Source organism: Oncorhynchus nerka, unplaced genomic scaffold (assembly GCF_034236695.1).
Source record: "Oncorhynchus nerka isolate Pitt River unplaced genomic scaffold, Oner_Uvic_2.0 unplaced_scaffold_1400, whole genome shotgun sequence".
NCBI classification, from domain to species: Eukaryota; Metazoa; Chordata; class Actinopteri; order Salmoniformes; family Salmonidae; genus Oncorhynchus; species Oncorhynchus nerka.
In genome coordinates this window covers 4641-29178 of record NW_027039911.1, presented here as the reverse complement: position 1 = coordinate 29178, position 24538 = coordinate 4641, and the positions used below count along the sequence as shown (strand labels likewise).

Below are 24538 nucleotides of genomic sequence, written 5' to 3'. Positions count from 1 at the left end.
ACCCTCTATAACCACTGTAGTGTTGCACCCTCTATAACCACTGTAGTGTTGACCCTCTATAACCACTGTAGTGTTGAACTGTTGCACCCTCTATAACCACTGTAGTGTTGAACTGTTGCACCCTCTATAACCACTGTAGTGTTGCACCCTCTATAACCACTGTGGTGTTGAACTGTTGCACCCTCTATAACCACTGTGGTGTTGAACTGTTGCACCCTCTATAACCACTGTAGTGTTGACCCTCTATAACCACTGTGGTGTTGACCCTCTATAACCACTGTAGTGTTGACCCTCTATAACCACTGTAGTGTTGACCCTCTATAACCACTGTAGTGTTGACCCTCTATAACCACTGTAGTGTTGCACCCTCTATAACCACTGTAGTGTTGACCCTCTATAACCACTGTAGTGTTGACCCTCTATAACCACTGTAGTGTTGACCCTCTATAACCACTGTAGTGTTGACCCTCTATAACCACTATGGTGTTGCACCCTCTATAACCACTGTAGTGTTGACCCTCTATAACCACTGTAGTGGTGACCCTCTATAACCACTGTAGTGTTGACCCTCTATAACCACTGTAGTGTTGACCCTCTATAACCACTGTAGTGTTGACCCTTGACCCCTCTATAACCACTGTAGTGTTGACCCACTGTATAACCACTGTGGTGTTGACCCTCTATAACCACTGTGTTGACCCTCTATAACCACTGTTGACCCTCTATAACCACTGTAGTGTTGACCCTCTATAACCACTGTAGTGTTGACCCTCTATAACCACTGTGGTGTTGAACTGTTGCACCCTCTATAACCACTGTGGTGTTGAACTGTTGCACCCTCTATAACCACTGTAGTGTTGACCCTCTATAACCACTGTAGTGTTGACCCTCTATAACCACTGTAGTGTTGACCCTCTATAACCACTGTAGTGTTGACCCTCTATAACCACTGTAGTGTTGACCCTAACCACTAGTGTTGAACCACTGTAGTAACCACTTGACCCTCTATAACCACTGTAGTGTTGACCCTCTATAACCACTGTAGTGTTGACCCTCTATAACCACTGTAGTGTTGACCCTCTATAACCACTGTAGTGTTGACCCTCTATAACCACTGTAGTGTTGAACCCCTCTATAACCACTGTAGTGTTGAACTGTTGCACCCTCTATAACCACTGTAGTGTTGAACTGTTGCACCCTCTATAACCACTGTAGTGTTGAACTGTTGCACCCTCTATAACCACTGTGGTGTTGAACTGTTGCACCCTCTATAACCACTGTGGTGTTGAACTGTTGCACCCTCTATAACCACTGTAGTGTTGACCCTCTATAACCACTGTGGTGTTGACCCTCTATAACCACTGTAGTGTTGACCCTCTATAACCACTGTAGTGTTGACCCTCTATAACCACTGTAGTGTTGCACCCTCTATAACCACTGTAGTGTTGACCCTCTATAACCACTGAGTGTTGAACTGTTGCACCCTCTATAACCACTGTAGTGTTGAACTGTTGCACCCTCTATAACCACTGTAGTGTTGCACCCTCTATAACCACTGTGGTGTTGAACTGTTGCACCCTCTATAACCACTGTGGTGTTGAACTGTTGCACCCTCTATAACCACTGTAGTGTTGACCCTCTATAACCACTGTGGTGTTGACCCTCTATAACCACTGTAGTGTTGACCCTCTATAACCACTGTAGTGTTGACCCTCTATAACCACTGTAGTGTTGACCCTCTATAACCACTGTAGTGTTGCACCCTCTATAACCACTGTAGTGTTGACCCTCTATAACCACTGTAGTGTTGACCCTCTATAACCACTGTAGTGTTGACCCTCTATAACCACTGTAGTGTTGACCCTCTATAACCACTATGGTGTTGCACCCTCTATAACCACTGTAGTGTTGACCCCACTCCCTATAACCACTGTAGTGTTGACCCTCTATAACCACTGTAGTGTTGACCCTCTATAACCACTCCCTCTATAACCACTGTGGTGTTGACCCTCTATAACCACTGTAGTGTTGACCCTCTATAACCACTGTAGTGTTGACCCTCTATAACCACTGTGGTGTTGACCCTCTATAACCACTGTAGTGTTGACCCTCTATAACCACTGTAGTGTTGACCCTCTATAACCACTGTGGTGTTGACCCTCTATAACCACTGTAGTGTTGAACTGTTGCACCCTCTATAACCACTGTGGTGTTGAACTGTTGCACCCTCTATAACCACTGTGGTGTTGAACTGTTGCACCCTCTATAACCACTGTAGTGTTGACCCTCTATAACCACTGTAGTGTTGACCCTCTATAACCACTGTAGTGTTGACCCTCTATAACCACTGTAGTGTTGACCCTCTATAACCACTGTAGTGTTGACCCTCTATAACCACTGTAGTGTTGACCCTCTATAACCACTGTAGTGTTAAACCCTCTATAACCACTGTAGTGTTGACCCTCTATAACCACTGTAGTGTTGACCCTCTATAACCACTGTAGTGTTGACCCTTGACCCTCCACTGTATAACCACTGTAGTGTTGAACCCTCTATAACCACTGTTGACCCTCTATAACCACTGTAGTGTTGACCCTCTATAACCACTGTAGTGTTAAACCCTCTATAACCACTGTAGTGTTGACCCTCTATAACCACTGTAGTGTTGACCCTCTATAACCACTGTAGTGTTGACCCTCTATAACCACTGTAGTGTTGACCCTCTATAACCACTGTAGTGTTGACCCTCTATAACCACTGTAGTGTTGCACCCTCTATAACCACTGTAGTGTTGACCCTCTATAACCACTGTAGTGTTGACCCTCTATAACCACTGTAGTGTTGACCCTCTATAACCACTGTGGTGTTGACCCTCTATAACCACTGTAGTGTTGACCCTCTATAACCACTGTAGTGTTGACCCTCTATAACCACTGTAGTGTTGCACCCTCTATAACCACTGTAGTGTTGACCCTCTATAACCACTGTAGTGTTGACCCTCTATAACCACTGTAGTGTTGACCCTCTATAACCACTGTAGTGTTGACCCTCTATAACCACTGTGTTGCACCCTTGAACCACTGTAGTGTTGACCCTCTATAACCACTGTAGTGTTGACCCTCTATAACCACTGTAGTGTTGACCCTCTATAACCACTGTAGTGTTGACCCTCTATAACCACTGTAGTGTTGACCCTCTATAACCACTGTGGTGTTGACCCTCTATAACCACTGTAGTGTTGACCCTCTATAACCACTGTAGTGTTGACCCTCTATAACCACTGTAGTGTTGACCCTCTATAACCACTGTAGTGTTGACCCTCTATAACCACTGTAGTGTTGACCCTCTATAACCACTGTGGTGTTGAACTGTTGCACCCTCTATAACCACTGTGGTGTTGAACTGTTGCACCTCTATAACCACTGTAGTGTTGACCCTCTATAACCACTGTAGTGTTGACCCTCTATAACCACTGTAGTGTTGACCCTCTATAACCACTGTAGTGTTGACCCTCTATAACCACTGTAGTGTTGACCCTCTATAACCACTGTAGTGTTGACCCTCTATAACCACTGTAGTGTTGACCCTCTATAACCACTGTAGTGTTGACCCTCTATAACCACTGTAGTGTTGACCCTCTATTGACCCTCTACCCACTGTAGTGTTGACCCTCTATAACCACTGTAGTGTTGACCCTCTATAACCACTGTAGTGTTGACCCTCTATAACCACTGTAGTGTTGACCCTCTATAACCACTGTGGTGTTGACCCTCTATAACCACTGTAGTGTTGACCCTCTATAACCACTGTAGTGTTGCACCCTCTATAACCACTGTGGTGTTGACCCTCTATAACCACTGTAGTGTTGCACCCTCTATAACCACTGTAGTGTTGACCCTCTATAACCACTGTAGTGTTGACCCTCTATAACCACGCAGATAGGGAGAACTGGCGATAAACTTTGCTCGTCAAACAAAATCATAAGAAAGGTTAGTCTGATACCGAAACTAAATCACGATGTATTTATAAGGAGCATGCCCCATCATTGGTTAGAATGAGATTTAATGAATCATGATGCTGTCTGCGATTCAAACTCCTGTCGTCTAATCTAATGGTAAATGTGTTACCAACGTGCCAAACAGCATTGATAATAAACAGCGTTATAGGATACTTATATAGTGTAAAGACCCTGGGTTTATAAACGCGGATATCGACCCTGCCGTTCGAGCATGCTTTTGGGGCACTGTCGATAGCGCGCTGGACTTCGGGCTAGAAGGTCGAGGGTTCGAGACCTGCTCCCTGCCTGTTTCATTACAATATATTGAACACCTACCCACTACTGATATTAACTTTAAACTATTTATAATCAAGCAACATTTCACCAATTATTTAGCTGGCATATCGGCTGCTGACTGGTCAAGTAACCGCTTCGGCCAGGAAGTCCTTCATAAAGATTATTGACACGTCCAATAAATACATCGCAAGACAGGCTGACAGGAACCGCTGACTGGATGTACAGCAATACAGCCACCAACCGCTGGGATTTTGTGCTGAATCGCGACAATCTCTCTACAACACACGCACTCATACTCTAGCCATTACCTGTCAGCATCCCCACTCACACCAGTTTGTGTTTGCCTAGGCCGACCCTCTAGCTGAGGTGTTTCAGGCGGCATGTCTGTGTTGTTACTGCTAAGAGAACAAACTCTGATCTGAGGCAACGATCGGCTCAAACATGAACGGTTTCAGTTGGTTTATTGGCTCCCTAACAAACAATTATATCTGTCTCTGTAATAAACTCATTCTCAGACTTGGAGCTACTCTGTAAATTCAGGCATTTTGGGGAGTTCCACATTGCTCTCCCCTGCCACTGACGCAACAATGCCAATACGGCGATTTACAGTTCCGGTTTTCAGGCGTTCTAAATCCTAGTGTTTCCGTTCCCCTTTATATGAGAGCTGGTTCCCTTAGAAACGCCTGATCATTTTAGCTTAGCATGTCATTGCTGCCAAGCTAGCTGCGGAGAACCATTCAGTGCAGTACAAGTGCAGTACAGCACTTCCTTTGACATAAAGTTATTTATGACAAATATGGATATGTGTCAGTTTATCACTTTCATGGTCATGTAGTGAAGATCTATTCAGCTACTGAATAAACTGTCTTGAAGATAGCTAAATGTTTTTACGATTTAGATTTAAGAGAAAACGTACAAACAAGGGACGACGAGTTTGTCACTTTCCCCATCTACAACCATCTTGACCAAGTCCGGTCCTGCTCTGCTAAACATCATGTAAACGACCGTGACAGGACGTTCCTGTCAGAAACTCTGCCTGCTTTAACGTTATTTACGGTAGATACGTAGATGAAAGACCGCCCTCCCCACAAGCAGTGGTATAATTAAAGCAGTGCGTGCGGTTGAAACAGTCTGATTTGAGAATAAGGGTCTAGATAAGCAAGTAGCTACTCTGTGTGCCCAACATCATTTTTAACAGTCTGTTTTGCTCTTTGATTCTGTTCACAATGGCACAGGTCAACAGATGTCTGAAACAGCTGTTCTTTGGATTCAACATGTTGTTAGCGGTAAGCAATATTAAGATGAGATAACCGCCTACATTTTATTGTTCATTAACTGTACCTGTTGTTGGTTTATTCATACATTTTTCTGCCTGTGTGTCTTTTAACCTCTTTATTTTTAATTTATTTTTATTTTTATAAAGTAGTTCTGTTGTTTGACTACTTTCATTGTGTATGTTTCTAACTTTTCTTGATGTATTAATATATTGCATTGTAAATTGTGACCCTGTTTTCATGGTGTTTCAGATTGCAGGGTGTGTCCTATTGGTTTTGGGAATGACACGGTTTTCTTGGTGTTTCAGATTGCAGGGTGTGTCCTATTGGTTTTGGGAATGACACGGTTTTCATGGTGTTTCAGATTGCAGGGTGTGTCCTATTGGTTTTGGGAATGACACGGTTTTCATGGTGTTTCAGATCGCAGGGTGTGTCCTATTGGTTTTGGGAATGATCGCAGCACCACATAATACAGAGGTGAAATTATCCAACTAATTAACAACACAAACAACAACTGTACAATTTAAGTCTCACCCCCCCAATGACAATGCTTGTGATCCTGTTTTCCAGCATGACCAAGGAGAGTCAATTGGCTTGACATGGATTATATCGACTGCAGTTGTTTCTGTGCTGCTCTCTTTACTTGGAGCATATGGTGCATACCAAGAGAACATTGTGATACTGAGATTGGTGAATACTTGAATCTCATTGACTCAATACAAAACAGTTTTAAAACATCACATTATTAGCCTTTATTGACCATAGTGTTTATATAATACAAAATCAAACTTTTCCTGCAAGAGACAATGATATGGTTGCATGGTAACATTTTTTAATTCAATGTGGCAAAATATATATATATAATAACATTTTAAAGAAATGTATTAAACAAAACTGTGTGATTGTGTATGATTTACTAATTGTTTGTTTGCCCTTAAATGTGTATTTTTTTTTCAGTTCCTTGGAATAATAGGCTTTGGATCAATCCTTTTTCTTATTTTGGGATTTAAGGTGGCTCGTTCAATGCCTGAGGTAAACTTTTCTTTAGATATTTCAAATCTATTGCATTATTCTTTTTAAAAAATGCATTGATTTTATGCCGATACATCACCAACACTGTTTATCTTAAACTAAGCTGTTATACAGAAGGGTTTTAAAGTTCTCTAGACACAAGCTATTGCTATTATTTATTATTATTTCACAGTTTATATTTTGTACATTTACTTTGTGGCTTAATTAACACTTTAAATTAAATATAAAAGCATCTTAAATTGATGAATCCTCTCAAATTGTGTATTTTTTTTCCCCTCGTTATTTAAAGGACATGCAACTGATTAAAGAAAACCTCCCTGCAATTACATCAGAAATGATGGCTGATGCAGAGCAGCGACAAACTATCATGGCTCTACAAGTACAAGTACTGTGGAAGTTTACATATTGTCCACAATGATTCATATTCATAAATAGGTTGGCAAAAGTTCCTAAATTCCCAGGTTTTCCATAAATCCTGGATGCAGGATTCTGGATTTCATGTGAAACGGATGTGAAACGGCTAGCTTAGTTAGCGGTGGTGCTGGTGTAACGGATGTGAAACGGCTAGCTTAGTTAGCGGTGGTGCTGGTGTAACGGATGTGAAACGGCTAGCTTAGTTAGCGGTGGTGCTGGTGTAACGGATGTGAAACAGCTAGCTTAGTTAGCGGTGGTGCTGGTGTAACGTATGTGAAACGGCTAGCTTAGTTAGCGGTGGTGCTGGTGTAACGGATGTGGTGCTGGTGTAACGTATGTGAAACGGCTAGCTTAGTTAGCGGTGGTGCTGGTGTAACGGATGTGAAACGGCTAGCTAGTTAGCGGTGGTGCTGGTGTAACGGATGTGAAACGGCTAGCTTAGTTAGCGGTGGTGCTGGTGTAACGGATGTGAAACGGCTAGCTTAGTTAGCGGTGGTGCTGGTGTAACGGATGTGAAACGGCTAGCTTAGTTAGCGGTGGTGCTGGTGTAACGGATGTGAAACGGCTAGCTAGTTAGCGGTGGTGCTGGTGTAACGGATGTGAAACGGCTAGCTTAGTTAGCGGTGGTGCTGGTGTAACGGATGTGAAACGGCTAGCTAGTTAGCGGTGGTGCTGGTGTAACGGATGTGAAACGGCTAGCTTAGTTAGCGGTGGTGCTGGTGTAACGGATGTGAAACGGCTAGCTTAGTTAGCGGTGGTGCTGGTGTAACGGATGTGAAACGGCTAGCTTAGTTAGCGGTGGTGCTGGTGTAACGGATGTGAAACGGCTAGCTAGTTAGCGCTGGTGCTGATGTAACGGATGTGAAACGGCTAGCTAGTTAGCGGTGGTGCGTGCTAAATAGCGTTTCAATCGGTGACATCACTTGCTCTGAGACCTTGAAGTAGTGGTTCCCCTTGCTCTGCAAGGGCCGTGGCTTTTGTGGAGCGATGGGTAACGATGCTTCGTGGGTGACTGTTGTCTCTGTGCAGAGGGTCTCTGGTTCGCGCCCGGGTAGGGGCGAGGGGACGGATTAAAGTTATACTGTTACATTCCCTTGGTAATCTGGGAATCTTCCAGACAGGATTTCTGGAAAACCTGTGAATTTTTTTTAAATTACCAGAATTTTGCAACACAATTCATAAAGAAGTCTTAATCTGTCATGATCAATTTGTAAGACTAGCAATGTAAATTTCTCACTGTTTCTCACCTTGTGTTCATCTTGTGTTCACTGTTTCTAATCTTGTGTTCACTGTTTCTAACGTCGTGTTCATCTTGTGTTCACTGTTTCTAACCTCGTGTTCATCTTGTGTTCACTGTTTCTAATCTTGTGGTCACTGTTTCTAACGTCGTGTTCATCTTGTGTTCACTGTTTCTAACCTCGTGTTCATCTTGTGTTCACTGTTTCTAACCTCGTGTTCATCTTGTGTTCACTGTTTCTAACCTTGTGTTCACTGTTTCTAATCTTGTGTTCATCTTGTGTTCACTGTTTCTAACCTCGTGTTCATCTTGTGTTCACTGTTTCTCACCTTGTGTTCATCTTGTGTTCACTGTTTCTAATCTTGTGTTCACTATTTCTAACCTCGTGTTCATCTTGTGTTCATTGTTTCTAACCTTGTGTTCACTGTTTCTAACCTCGTGTTCATCTTGTGTTCACTGTTTCTAACCTTGTGTTCACTGTTTCTAACCTTGTGTTCATCTTGTGTTCACTGTTTCTAATCTTGTGTTCACTGTTTCTAACCTCGTGTTCATCTTGTGTTCACTGTTTCTATCCTTGTGTTCACTGTTTCTCACCTTGTGTTCATTTTTTCTCACCTTGTGTTCACTGACAACTGTGTTTGCTGTTGCAGGGTAAGTGTTGTGGAATAATGAGTTACAGAGACTGGGATAGCAATATTCCAGAGACCTGTCAATGTTCTAGTTTCAAGTCAGACCCATCCCAATGTATGGAGGTTCAAATTACTAAAGATGGCGGCAACTGGGTAAGTAAAAAAAACAAACGTCAGCTGTTTTAAATAGTGCTAGGAGTTTTTAATCCTAACTGTGATTTGAGCAGGAATAACTCCCGGCAACCAACTAATTCAATTACGAGGAATGCTACATATAATAAAAACAATTTACAGGACAAGTCAAAAGTTTGGACACACCTACTCATTCAAGAGTTTTTCTTTATTTTTACTATTTTCTACATTGTGAAGACATAGAAACTATGAAATAACACATATGGAATCATGTAGTAACCAAAAAAGTGTTCAATAAATCTAAATAGATTTTAGATTCTTCAAAGCAGCCAGCCTTGATGACAGCTTTACACACTCTTGGCATTCTCTCAACCAGCTTCACTTGGAATGCTTTTCCAAAAGTCTTGAAGAAGTTCCCACATATGCTGAGCACTTGTTGGCTGGTTGTCCTTCACTCTGCTGTCCAACTGTCAAAGGAATTAATTTAATTAATTAACTGACAAAGGAAAACAATTGAACAATTCCTATATGTGTTCATTAACCAATTCAATTAAAATCATTCTGTCTGTTTCTAAGAATTTGTAAGATCCTTATTTGCATGAAATAGACAGAGACCAGTCTATCAAAATTATCCAATAGTATTTATTCTCGGAGCATGCTGCTCATAGAAACCTGTACAACAGTTTATATATCAAATATGACGTCATAGGTTATAAAATTAATCTCCTCCTCTCGACCAGGACAAAGCAGGTTCAAAAGTTCCTTCCAACTTTCTAGCGCACACACATGACACACACTATATCTGCATTAACTCCTGAAGTCTCACCATAGTTTATCACTACTTAGCAGACAGTTCCAGATACGGAAAACCTGGAGAGGCTCTCGCTGTCTTATTTGATCGCCACAGAGTTATAGTTGAGTCGGTTCAAGCATAGGTTAATGATCTTCTTTGCTTACTTTAGACATACACAATACATCCTTCCACAATGGTTATCATTTCCATTGACCCCTTATCCATGCTACATAACCTCTTTCTTAGGAACTACCATTATTAATCAGATGTTGTAAAACAGGGTAGAGTTTAATTAGTTATTGTTCTGTTTAAATGTAGATATTGTTTAGTCATTATTCATAAAATTCCTAACACAAACTCATCCCAAACCATCTCAATTGGGTTGAGGTCGGGTGATAGTGGAGGCCAGGTCATCTGATGCCGCACTCTATCACTCTCCTTCTTGGTTAAATATCCCTTACACAGCCTGGAGGTATTTTGGGTCATTGTCCTGTTGAATAACAAGCGGAAACCAGATGGGATGGCGTATCGCTGCAGAATGTTGTGGTAGCCGTGCTGGTTAAGTGTTCTTTGAGTTCTAAATAAATCACCAACAGTGTCACCAGCAAAGCACCCCCAAACCATCACACCACCTCCTCCATGCATCATGGTGGGAACTACACATGCAGATATCATCCATTCATCTACTCTGCGTCTCACAGACACAGCGGTTGGAACCAAAAATCTCAAATTTGAACTCATCAGACCAAAGGACAGATTTCCACCAGTCTAATGTCCATTACTCGTGTTTCTTGGCCCAAGCAAATCTCTTCTTATTATTGGTGTCCTTTAGTAGTGGTTTCTTTGCAGCAATTCGACCATGAAGGCCTGATTCACACAGTCTCCGCTGAACAGTTGATATGTGTCTGTTACTAGAACATTGTGAAGCATTTATTTGGGCTGCAGTTTCTGAAGCTGGTAACTCTACTGAACTTATCCTCTGCAGCAGAGGTAACACTGGGTCTTCTTTTCCTGTGGCGGTCCTCATGAGAGCCAGTTTCATCATAGCTCTTGATGGTTTTTGCGACTGCGCATGAAGAAATTTCTTGACATTTTCCGGGTTGACTGACCTTCATGTCTTAAAGTAATGATGGACTGTCATATCTCTTTTCTTATTTGAGCTGTTCTTAACATAATATGGACTTGGTCTTTTACCAAATAGGGCTGTCTTCTCTATACCACCCCTACCTTGTCACAACACGACTAATTGGCTCAAAAGCATTAAGAAGGAAAGACATTCCACAAATGATTTTTTATCAAGGCACACCTGTTAATTGAAATGTATTCCAGGTGACTGCCTCATGAAGCTGGTTAAGAGAATGCCAAGTGTGTGCAAAGCTGTCATCAAGGCAAAGGGTGTCTACTTTGAAGAATCTCAAAAATATATTTTGATTTGTTTAACACTTTTTTGGTTACTACATGGTTCCATATGTGTTATTTCATAGTTGTGACGTCTTCACTATTATTCTACAATGTAGAAAATAGTCCAAATAAAGAAAAACCCTTGAATGAATCGGTGTGTCCACACTATTGACTGGTACTGTAGGTCAAAGACATCTGAATCCCATAATGTTATTTTGAAACTTGTTTTTCTTGCGTTTTTGTTACTTCAGGGAAGATCTGACCAATCTGAAATGATGTGGATCTACAGAGAGGTAATGCTTCTTATTGTCAGCCAAAACAACACTATGCAACGCATTCGGGAGTATTCAGAACCTTTCCCCTTTTTCCACGTTATGTTACATTAAAGCCTTATTTTAAAATGGATTTAAATTAAAAATAAAATTAATTAATACTCGTTAATATATATCATTCTTAAATGGAAGAAGTTTGAAACCACCAAGACTCTTCCTAGCGACGGCCGGCATTACTGAGCAACTTGGGGAGAAGGGCCTTGGTCAGGGAGGTGACAGAGCTCCAGAGTTCCTCTGTGGAGATGGGAGAACCTTCCAGGAGGACAACCATCTCTGCAGCACTCTACCAATCAGGCCATTATGGTACAATGGCCAGACGGAAGCCACTCCTCAGTAAAAGGCATATGACAGCCGGCTTGGAGGAGTGCTTTCCCCCTTCTGATGACCAGGTGGCGAATCGCATCTCTGCATGTCTGGCAGACATATCCGTGTGGATGACGGATCACCACCTCAAGCTGAACCTCGGCAAGACGGAGCTGCTCTTCCTCCCGGGGAAGGACTGCCCGTTCCATGATCTCGCCATCACGGTTGACAACTCCATTGTGTCCTCCTCCCAGAGCGCTAAGAACCTTGGCGTGATCCTGGACAACACCCTGTCGTTCTCAACTAACATCAAGGCGGTGGCCCGTTCCTGTAGGTTCATGCTCTACAACATCCGCAGAGTACGACCCTGCCTCACACAGGAAGCGGCGCAGGTCCTAATCCAGGCACTTGTCATCTCCCGTCTGGATTACTGCAACTCGCTGTTGGCTGGGCTCCCTGCCTGTGCCATTAAACCCCTACAACTCATCCAGAACGCCGCAGCCCGTCTGGTGTTCAACCTTCCCAAGTTCTCTCACGTCACCCCGCTCCTCCGCTCCCTCCACTGGCTTCCAGTTGAAGCTCGCATCCGCTACAAGACCATGGTGCTTGCCTACGGAGCTGTGAGGGGAACGGCACCTCAGTACCTCCAGGCTCTGATCAGGCCCTACACCCAAACAAGGGCACTGCGTTCATCCACCTCTGGCCTGCTCGCCTCCCTACCACTGAGGAAGTACAGTTCCCGCTCAGCCCAGTCAAAACTGTTCGCTGCTCTGGCCCCCCAATGGTGGAACAAACTCCCTCACGACGCCAGGACAGCGGAGTCAATCACCACCTTCCGGAGACACCTGAAACCCCACCTCTTTAAGGAATACCTAGGATAGGATAAAGTAATCCCTCTCACCCCCCCCCCTGAAAAGATTTAGATGCACTACTGTTCCACTGGAGGTCATAAGGTGAATGCACCAATTTGTAAGTCGCTCTGGATAAGAGCGTCTGCTAAATGACTTAAATGTAAATGTAATGTAATGCTGCAGAGATGGTTGTCCTCCTGGAAGTTAAAGGATTCTCAGACCATGAGAAACAAGATTATCTGGTCTGATGAAACCAAGATTAAACTCTTTGGCCTGAATGCCAAGTGTCACGTCTTGATGAAAACTGGCACCATTCCTACGGTGAAGCATGATGGTGATAGCATCATGCTGTGGGGATGTTTTTCAGAGATAGAGTCTGAGAGATTAGTCAGGATCGAGGGAAAGATGAACGGAGCAAAGCACAGCGAGATTCTTGATGAAAACCTTCTCCAGGGCGCTCAGGACCTCAGACTGGGGCGAAGGTTCACCTTCCAACAGGACAATGGCCCTCAGCACACAGTCAAGACAACACAGGAGTGGCTTTGGGACAAGTCTCTGAATGTCCTTGAGTGGCCCAGCCAGAGATTGGAATTGAACCCGATTGAACATCTATGGAGAAACCTGAAAATAGCTGTACAGCAACGCTCTCCATCTAACAGAGCTTGAGAGGATCTTCAGAGAAAAATACAAATACAGGTGTACCAAGTCTTACCCAAGAAGACTCGAGGCTGTAATCACTGCCAAAGGTTCTTCAATAAAGTCTTCAGTAAAGGGTCTGAATACTTATGTAAAAGTGATATTTCGGAGTTAATTTTTTTATATAAATTTGCTAACATTTCAAAAAAATAATAATTGCGTTGTCGTTATGGGGTAATGTGTTGTCGTTATGGGGTAATGTGTTGTCGTTATGGGGTAATGTGTTGTCGTTATGGGGTAATGTGATGTCGTTATGGGGTAATGTGTTGTCGTTATGGGGTAATGTGTTGTCGTTATGGGGTAAGGTGTTGTCGTTATGGGGTAATGTGTTGTCGTTATGGGGTAATGTGATGTCGTTATGGGGTAATGTGATGTCGTTATGGGGTAATGTGATGTCGTTATGGGGTAATGTGAATAAAGTGTGATGTAATGTGATGTCGTTATGGGGTAAAGTGTTGTCGTTATGGGGTAAAGTGTTGTCGTTATGTTATGGGGTAAAGTGTTGTCGTTATGGGGTAATGTGATGTCGTTATGGGGTAAAGTGTTGTCGTTATGGGGTAAAGTGTTGTCGTTATGGGGTAATGTGATGTCGTTATGGGGTAATGTGATGTCGTTATGGGGTAATGTGATGTCGTTATGGGGTAAGTGTTGTCGTTATGGGGTAATGTGATGTCGTTATGGGGTAAAGTGTTGTCGTTATGGGGTAAAGTGTTGTCGTTATGGGGTAAAGTGTTGTCGTTATGGGGTAATGTGATGTCGTTATGGGGTAATGTGTTGGGGTAATGGTGTTTAAAGTGTTGTCGTTATGGGGTAAAGTGTTGTCGTTATGGGGTAAAGTGTTGTCGTTATGGGGTAATGTGTGTTGTCGTTATGGGGTAAAGTGTTGTCGTTATGGGGTAAAGTGTGATGTCGTTATGTCGTTGTCGTTATGGGGTAAAGTGTTGTCGTTATGGGGTAATGTGATGTCGTTATGGGGTAAAGTGATGTCGTTATGGGGTAATGTGATGTCGTTATGGGGTAATGTGTTGTCGTTATGGGGTAAAGGGGTAAAGTGATGTGTTGTCGTTATGGGGTAAAGTGTTGTCGTTATGGGGTAATGTGATGTCGTTATGGGTGTAAAAGTGTTGTCGTTATGGGGTAATGTGTGTCGTTATGGGTTAATGTGTTGTCGTTATGGGGTAATGTGATGTCGTTATGGGGTAATGTGATGTCGTTATGGGGTAAAGTGTTGTCGTTATGGGGTAATGTGATGTCGTTATGGGGTAATGTGATGTCGTTATGGGGTAAAGTGTTGTCGTTATGGGGTAATGTGTTGTCGTTATGGGGTAATGTGATGTCGTTATGGGGTAATGTGATGTCGTTATGGGGTAAAGTGTTGTCGTTATGGGGTAATGTGACGGCGTTATGGGGTAATGTGACGTCGTTATGGGGTAATGTGTTGTCTTTATGGGGTAATGTGTTGTCGTTATGGGGTAATGTGATGTCGTTATGGGGTAATGTGATGTCGTTATGGGGTAATGTGTTGTCGTTATGGGGTAAGGCGTTGTCGTTATGGGGTAATGCGTTGTCGTTATGGGATAATGTGATGTCGTTATGGGGTAATGTGTTGTCGTTATGGGGTAAGGTGTTGTCGTTATGGGGTAAAGTGTTGTCGTTATGGGGTAAAGTGTTGTCGTTATGGGGTAAGGTGTTGTCGTTATGGGGTAAAGTGTTGTCGTTATGGGGTAAGGCGTTGTCGTTATGGGGTAATGCGTTGTCGTTATGGGGTAATGTGATGTCGTTATGGGGTAATGTGATGTCGTTATGGGGTAAGGCGTTGTCGTTATGGGGTAATGCGTTGTCGTTATGGGGTAATGCGTTGTCGTTATGGGGTAAAGTGTTGTCGTTATGGGGTAAAGTGTTGTCGTTATGGGGTAAAGTGTGTCGTTATGGGGTAATGTGTTGTCGTTATGGGGTAAGGCGTTGTCGTTATGGGGTAATGCGTTGTCGTTATGGGGTAATGTGATGTCGTTATGGGGTAATGTGTTGTCGTTATGGGGTAAGGTGTTGTCGTTATGGGGTAATGTGTGTAGATTGATGAGACAAAATAACAATTGAATCCATTTTTTCTTTGAATACTTTCTGAATGCACTGTATATTACTTCTAAAACACGCTACATTTAGAGGAATCATTCTCTACTGTACCCTACTGTACTGAACCCTACACCACCCTACCCTACTCTACTGAACCCTACACCACCCTACCCTACTGTACCCTACTCCACTGTACCCTACTCTACTGAACCCTACACCACCCTACCCTACTCTACTGAACCCTACACCACCCTACCCTACTGTACCCTACTCCACTGTACCCTACTCTACTGAACCCTACACCACCCTACCCTACTCTGCTGAACCCTACACCACCCTACCCTACTCTACTGAACCCTACTCTACTGAACCCTACACCACCCTACCCTACTGTACTGAACCCTACACCACCCTACCCTACTGTACTGAACCCTACACCACCCTACTCTACTGAACCCTACTCTACTGAACCCTACATCACCCTACCCTACTCTACTGAACCCTACTTTACTGAACCCTACTCTACTGAACCCTACTCTACTGAACCCTACTCTACTGAACCCTACTCTACTACCTTACTCTACTGTACCCTACTCTACTGTATCCTACTCTACTGTACCCTACTCTACTCTACTGTACTCTACTCTACTGTACTCTACTCTACTGTACTCTACTGCACTCTACTCTACTCTACTGAACCCTACTCTACTGAACCCTACTCTACTGAACCCTACTCTACTGTACCCTACTCTACTGTACCCTACTGCACTCTACTCTACTGCACTCTACTCTACTGTACTCTACTGTACTCTTCTGTACTCTTCTGTACTCTACTGTACTCTACTCTGCTCTACTGTACTCTACTCTACTGTACTCCACTGTACTCTACTGTACTCTACTCTACAGTACTCTACTGTACTCTACAGTACTCTACTCTACTGTACTCTACTGTACCCTACTCTACTGTACCCTACTGTAATGTACTCTACTCTACTGTACTCTACTCTACTGTACTCTACTCTACTGTACTCTTCTGTACTCTACTCTACTGTACCCTACTGTACCCTACTGTACTGAACCCTACACCACCCTACCCTACTGTACTGAACCCTACACCACCCTACCCTACTGTACCCTACTCCACTGTACCCTACTCTACTGACCCTTACACCACCCTACCCTACTCTACTGAACCCTACTGTACTGAACCCTACACCACCCTACCCTACTGTACCCTACTCCACTGTACCCTACTCTACTGAACCCTACACCACCCTACCCTACTCTACTGAACCCTACACCACCCTACCCTACTCTACTGAACCCTACACCACCCTACCCTACTCTACTGAACCCTACTCTACTGAACCCTACTCTACTGTACCCTACTCTACTGAACCCTACTCTACTGAACCCTACCCTACTGAACCCTACTCTACTGTACAATACTCTACTGAACCCTACTCTACTGAACCTTACTCTACTGAACCCTACTCTACTGTACCCTACTCTACTGAACCCTACTCTACTGTACCCTACTTTACTGTACTCTACTCTACTGTACCCTACTCTACTGTATCCTACTCTACTGAACCCTACTCTACTGAACCCTATTCTACTGTACCCTACTCTACTGTACCCTACTCTACTGTACCCTACTCTACTCTACTGTACCCTACTCTACTGTACTGTACTCTACTCTACTGTACTCTACTGCACTCTACTCTACTCTACTGAACCCTACTCTACTGAACCCTACTCTACTGAACCCTACTCTACTGTACCCTACTCTACTGTACCCTACTGCACTCTACTCTACTGCACTCTACTCTACTGTACTCTACTGTACTCTTCTGTACTCTACTGTACTCTACTGTACTCTACTCTGCTCTACTGTACTCTACTCTACTGTACTCCACTGTACTCTACAGTACTCTACTCTACTGTACTCTACTGTACCCTACTCTACTGTACCCTACTGTAATGTACTCTACTCTACTGTACTCTACTCTACTGTACTCTACTCTACTGTACTCTTCTGTACTCTACTCTACTGTACCCTACTGTACCCTACTCTACTGAACCCTACACCACCCTACCCTACTGTACTGAACCCTACACCACCCTACCATACTGTACCCTACTCCACTGTACCCTACTCTACTGACCCTTACACCACCCTACCCTACTCTACTGAACCCTACTGTACTGAACCCTACACCACCCTACCCTACTGTACCCTACTCCACTGTACCCTACTCTACTGAACCCTACACCACCCTACCCTACTCTACTGAACCCTACACCACCCTACCCTACTCTACTGAACCCTACACCACCCTACCCTACTCTACTGAACCCTACTCTACTGAACCCTACTACTGTACCCTGAACCCTACTCTACTGAACCCTACCCTACTGAACCCTACTCTACTGTACAATACTCTACTGAACCCTACTCTACTGAACCCTACTCTACTGAACCCTACTCTACTGTACCCTACTCTACTGAACCCTATCTGTACTTTACTGTACTCTACTCTACTGTACCCTACTCTACTGTACCCTACTTCTACTGAACCCTACTCTACTGAACCCTATTCTACTGTACCCTACCTACTGTACCCTACTCTACTGTACCCTACTCTACTGTACTGTACTCTACTGTACTACTACTCTACTGTACTCTACTGCACTCTACTCTACTCTACTGAACCCTACTCTACTGAACCCTACTCTACTGAACCCTACTCTACTGTACCCTACTCTACTGTACCCTACTGCACTCTACTCTACTGCACTCTACTCTACTGTACTCTACTGTACTCTTCTGTACTCTACTGTACTCTACTGTACTCTACTCTGCTCTACTGTACTCTACTCTACTGTACTCCACTGTACTCTACTGTACTCTACTCTACAGTCTACTGTACTCTACTGTACTCTACTGTACCCTACTCTACTGTACCCTACTGTAATGTACTCTACTCTACTGTACTCTACTCTACTGTACTCTACTCTACTGTACTCTTCTGTACTCTACTCTACTGTACCCTACTGTACCCTACTCTACTGAACCCTACACCACCCTACCCTACTGTACTGAACCCTACACCACCCTACCCTACTGTACCCTACTCCACTGTACCCTACTCTACTGACCCTTACACCACCCTACCCTACTCTACTGAACCCTACTGTACTGAACCCTACACCACCCTACCCTACTGTACCCTACTCCACTGTACCCTACTCTACTGAACCCTACACCACCCTACCCTACTCTACTGAACCCTACACCACCCTACCCTACTCTACTGAACCCTACACCACCCTACCCTACCTACTGAACCCTACTCTACTGAACCCTACTCTACTGTACCCTACTCTACTGAACCCTACTCTACTGAACCCTACCCTACTGAACCCTACTCTACTGTACAATACTCTACTGAACCCTACTCTACTGAACCTACTCTACTGAACCCTACTCTACTGTCTACTGAACCCTACTTTACTGTACTCTACTCTACTGTACCCTACTCTACTGTATCCTACTCTACTGAACCCTACTCTACTGAACCCTATTCTACTGAACCCTATTCTACTGTACCCTACTCTACTGTACCCTACTCTACTCTACTGTACTCTACTCTACTGTACTCTACTCTACTGTACTCTACTGCACTCTACTCTACTCTACTGAACCCTACTCTACTGAACCCTACTCTACTGAACCCTACTCTACTGTACCCTACTCTACTGTACCCTACTGCACTCTACTCTACTGCACTCTACTCTACTGTACTCTACTGTACTCTTCTGTACTCTACTGTACTCTACTGTACTCTACTCTGCTCTACTGTACTCTACTCTACTGTACTCCACTGTACTCTACTGTACTCTACTCTACAGTACTCTACTGTACTCTACAGTACTCTACTCTACTGTACTCTACTGTACCCTACTCTACTGTACCCTACTGTAATGTACTCTACTCTACTGTACTCTACTCTACTGTACTCTACTCTACTGTACTCTTCTGTACTCTACTCTACTGTACCCTACTGTACCCTACTCTACTGAACCCTACACCACCCTACCCTACTGTACTGAACCCTACACCACCCTACCATACTGTACCCTACTCCACTGTACCCTACTCTACTGACCCTTACACCACCCTAACCTACTCTACTGAACCCTACTGTACTGAACCCTACACCACCCTACCCTACTGTACCCTACTCCACTGTACCCTACTCTACTGAACCCTACACCACCCTACCCTACTCTACTGAACCCTACACCACCCTACCCTACTCTACTGAACCCTACACCACCCTACCCTACTCTACTGAACCCTACTCTACTGTACCCTACTCTACTGAACCCTACTCTACTGAACCCTACCCTACTGAACCCTACTCTACTGTACAATACTCTACTGAACCCTACTCTACTGTACCCTACTCTACTGAACCCTACTCTACTGTACCCTACTTTACTGTACTCTACTCTACTGTACCCTACTCTACTGTATCCTACTCTACTGAACCCTACTCTACTGAACCCTATTCTACTGTACCCTACTCTACTGTACCCTACTGTACTGTACTGTACTCTACTGTACTCTACTCTACTCTACTGTACTCTACTGCACTCTACTCTACTGTACTATACTGTACTCTACTCTACTGTACTATACTGTACTCTAATGTACTCTACTGTACTCTACTGCACTCTACTCTACTGTACTCTACTCTACTGTACACTACTCTACAGTACTCTACTGTACTCTACTCTACTGTACTATACTGCACTCTACTCTACTGTACTCTACTCTACTGTACTCTACTGTACACTACTCTACTGTACCCTACTGTACTATACTATACTCTACTCTACTGTACTCTACTCTACTCTGCTATACTCTTCTGTACTCTACTCTACTGTACTCTTCTGTACTCTACTTTACTCTACTCTACTGTACTCCACTGTACTCTACTCTACTGTACTCTACTGTACTCTACTCTAATGTACTCTACTGTACTCGAATGTACTCTACTCTACTGTACTCTACTGTACCGTACTCTACTGGACCCTACTCTACTGGACCCTACTCTACTGGACCCTACTCTACTGTACCCTACCCTACTGTACTGTACCCTACTTTACTGTACCGTACTGTACTGTACTCTACTGTACTCTACTCTACTGTACTCTACTCTACTGTACTGTACTCTACTGTACTGTACTCTACTATACTCTACTGTACTGTACTGTACTGTACTCTACTGTACTCTACTCTACTGTACTCTACTCTACTGTACTCTACTCTACTGTACTCTTCTGTACTCTACTGTACTCTTCTGTACTCTACTGTACTCTACTGCACTCTACTCTACTGTACTCTACTCTACTGTACACTACTCTACAGTACTCTACTGTACTCTACTCTACTGTACTATACTGCACTCTACTCTACTGTACTCTACTCTACTGTACTCTACTGTACACTACTCTACTGTACCCTACTGTACTATACTATACTCTACTCTACTGTACTCTACTCTACTCTGCTATACTCTTCTGTACTCTACTCTACTGTACTCTTCTGTACTCTACTTTACTCTACTCTACTGTACTCCACTGTACTCTACTCTACTGTACTCTACTGTACTCTACTCTAATGTACTCTACTGTACTCGAATGTACTCTACTCTACTGTACTCTACTGTACCGTACTCTACTGGACCCTACTCTACTGGACCCTACTCTACTGGACCCTACTCTACTGTACCCTACCCTACTGTACTGTACCCTACTTTACTGTACCGTACTGTACTGTACTCTACTGTACTCTACTCTACTGTACTCTACTCTACTGTACTGTACTCTACTGTACTGTACTCTACTATACTCTACTGTACTGTACTGTACTACTGTACTCTACTCTACTGTACTCTACTCTACTGTACTCTACTCTACTGTACTCTTCTGTACTCTACTGTACTCTTCTGTACTCTACTGTACTGTACTGTACTCTACTGTACCCTTCTGTACTCTACTCTAAGGTACTCTACTGTACTCTACTCTACTCTACAGTACCCTACTCTACTGTACCCTAGTCTACTGCACTGTACTGTACTCTACTGTACTGTACCCTGCTCTACTGTACTGAGCTCTACTCTACTGTACTGTACTGTACTGTACTGTGCACAAGTTTACTCTACTTGAGTTTCTTACAATTGAAGAGAGGGCCCATGAACTCTTGATCGATTGATCTTGGTCTTGCAACCACTCAAGACCACATAAAGAACCAACTTGTCCTGGTCTCAACTCACACTGGGTCTTGAGTCTATGGGTCCCATAGACCCATTGGGACCATTGTCCTGGTATACATCTTGGTCTTGGCTCCTGGATATTACCTTAGTCTTTGTTTTACAAACCACAGGCAATACAATTTGATGAAAGCATAGAAATCCCCACCCAGTTGACTACTTTTAAATGGTGGAAGCAATGTGGCAATGTCTATACCAAAACAAAGTGATATCCTTCTAGACTAGAGTCCTCCTTTTACTGTATATCTAATGGACCAATGAATGTAAATATCAATATCTAATGGACCAATGAATGTAAATATCAATATCTAATGGACCAATGAATGTAAATATCAATATCTAATGGACCAATGAATGTAAATATCAATATCTAATGGACCAATGAATGTAAATATCAATATCTAATGGACCAATGAATGTAAATATCAATATCTAATGGACCAATGAATGTAAATATCAATATCTAATGGACCAATGAATGTAAATATCAATATCTAATGGACCAATGAATGTAAATATCAATATCTAATGGACCAATGAATGTAAATATCAATATCTAATGGACTAATGAATGTAAATATCAATGTATGTGTCTCTCCTCTCAGCCCTGTGGTCCTCTCATCTTGGAGAACTTCGACTCAGCTTTTAAGTCCGTACTTGGATTCTTCCTTGGATTCGGTTTGTATGCTGTAAGGAATAATTTGTAATCATTTTGCTAATACATTATACATAACTGTCACGCCCTGGTCTTAGTATTTTGTGTTTTCTTTATTATTTTGGTCAGGCCAGGGTGTGACATGGGTTAATTATGTGGTGTGTTTTGTCTTGGGATTTTTGTAGGTATCGGGATTGTGGTATAGTGGGGTTGTCTAGAAAAGTCTATGGTTGCCTGAAGTGGTTCTCAATCAGAGGCAGGTGTTTATCGTTGTCTCTGATTGGGAACCATATTTAGGCAGCCATATTCTTTGAGTGTTTTTTTTGGGTGATTGTTCCTGTCTCAGTGTTTGTTTGCACCAGATAAGGCTGTTTAGGGTTCTTGTTTTGTATTGTTCCTGTCTCTGTTTGCACCAGATAAGGCTGTTTAGGTTTCTTGTTTTGTATTGTTCCTGTCTCTGTTTGCACCAGATAAGGCTGTTTAGGTTTCTTGTTTTGTATTGTTCCTGTCTCTGTTTGCACCAGATAAGGCTGTTTAGGTTTCTTGTTTTGTATTGTTCCTGTCTCTGTTTGCACCAGATAAGGCTGTTTAGGTTTCTTGTTTTGTATTGTTCCTGTCTCTGTTTGCACCAGATAAGGCTGTTTAGGTTTCTTGTTTTGTATTGTTCCTGTCTCTGTTTGCACCAGATAAGGCTGTTTACGTTTCTTGTTTTGTATTGTTCCTGTCTCTGTTTGCACCAGATAAGGCTGTTTAGGTTTCTTGTTTTGTATTGTTCCTGTCTCTGTTTGCACCAGATAAGGCTGTTTAGGGTTCTTGTTTTGTATTGTTCCTGTCTCTGTTTGCACCAGATAAGGCTGTTTACGTTTCTTGTTTTATATTGTTCGGGTTTATCTTTTATTAAAGATGAATCAAAATGACCACGCTGCATTTTGGTCCTCTCCTCCTTTGACGGAAGAAAACCTTAACAATAACAAATATTCAACCAAACTCAATTGAACTCCTTTTGTCATTTTTGTTGTTGTTGTTTATCTCTGATTTACCCGTCCCTCCCATGTTTGATTGAATTCCAGCCATACTGCATTATGGGTAATGTAGTTATGTAATATCCTTCCCACAGTGTATTGGGCAAGTGTTATCCGGCGTGATGATTCGTGAGGTCAAGAAGGTGCAGTCTACTGACATCCCTGAGACTATAGAAGATGGACATCGTTTCACACCGCAATTCCAGGCAATTCGCCATGTGGAGGGAGTTGAACCGACGACCTTCTACCCATAACCAGGGTTGAGGTCAGGGTTTCAGTTTTTGGCATCCTGGCAAGCGGCGAGGAGTAGAAGGTGCTTGAACAACGTGAGACGAGGTGCAACCAGATAAAGAAGATGAGTGTTCGGCAACGAAAAGGCACAACTCACTGCTCACAGTTACAAATGATGTCGTTTTGGAGTCACTGTTATTGTAAATCAAATATGTTTTAATTAATAATCATGACAGAATCGTGAGTAACGATGAGTGAGAAACTTACGGAGGCGCTAATATCACAACTCACTGGTCACAGTTATAAACATGACGCTTCCTTTATCTCATTTGTGTATAACATTCTTTTTTAAAATCATAATAAAGTTTGGTCTATCCATAGCTTTTCTGGTCCGTCTGATGAAGTCCATTAGAACGGAGCAAAACGTCATGATTTTAACTCACTTAGATTAGTAACGTATCAATCTTTTAACTAAGAACGAAAGTCATGCCTTTTTTAAAAACCTTTTACATTCAGGCTAGAAGAGTAAGAAGTGACCTTAGTGTGACCTTAGTGTGCCCTTAGTGTGACCATAGTGTGACCTTCAGAGTGAGACATTATGAAGCACTGTAATAGGGACGTTCTGCTCTAGACGCACTGACAACAATGAATGGCTGCGTCCCAAACGGTACCCTCGTCTCTACTACCCCATAAGGGCTCTGGTCACAAATAGTGCACTATATAGGGAATAGGGCTCTGGTCACAAATAGTGCACTACATAGGGAATAGGGCTCTGATCACAAATAGTGCACTACATAGGGAATAGGGCTCTGGTCACAAATAGTG

The 24538-nt window shown here is 43.0% G+C and overlaps 1 protein-coding gene across 1 annotated transcript; it reads left to right on the top strand.

Annotated features, from left to right (window-relative positions):
- Positions 1–5316: 5316 nt before the first annotated feature.
- Positions 5317–24093, top strand: LOC135568768 (CD9 antigen-like). Its single transcript, XM_065015494.1, has 9 exons — positions 5317–5580; positions 5989–6045; positions 6139–6258; positions 6526–6600; positions 6890–6985; positions 8902–9033; positions 11458–11499; positions 22411–22494; positions 23578–24093. Exons 1-9 carry the CDS (start codon positions 5521–5523, stop codon positions 23734–23736), a joined length of 825 nt encoding a protein of 274 aa, XP_064871566.1. The 5' UTR covers positions 5317–5520; the 3' UTR covers positions 23737–24093.
- The last annotated feature ends 445 nt before the right edge of the window (positions 24094–24538 follow it).

Bases quoted from the DNA above. Each gene is read 5' to 3' on its own strand.
- LOC135568768 (XM_065015494.1), top strand. From the start codon at position 5,521: ATGGCACAGGTCAACAGATGTCTGAAACAGCTGTTCTTTGGATTCAAC. The intron at 6,046-6,138 runs GTGAAATTATCC...CCTGTTTTCCAG, and splicing joins CAGCACCACATAATACAGAG to CATGACCAAGGAGAGTCAAT. The intron at 11,500-22,410 runs GTAATGCTTCTT...CTCTCCTCTCAG, and splicing joins TGATGTGGATCTACAGAGAG to CCCTGTGGTCCTCTCATCTT.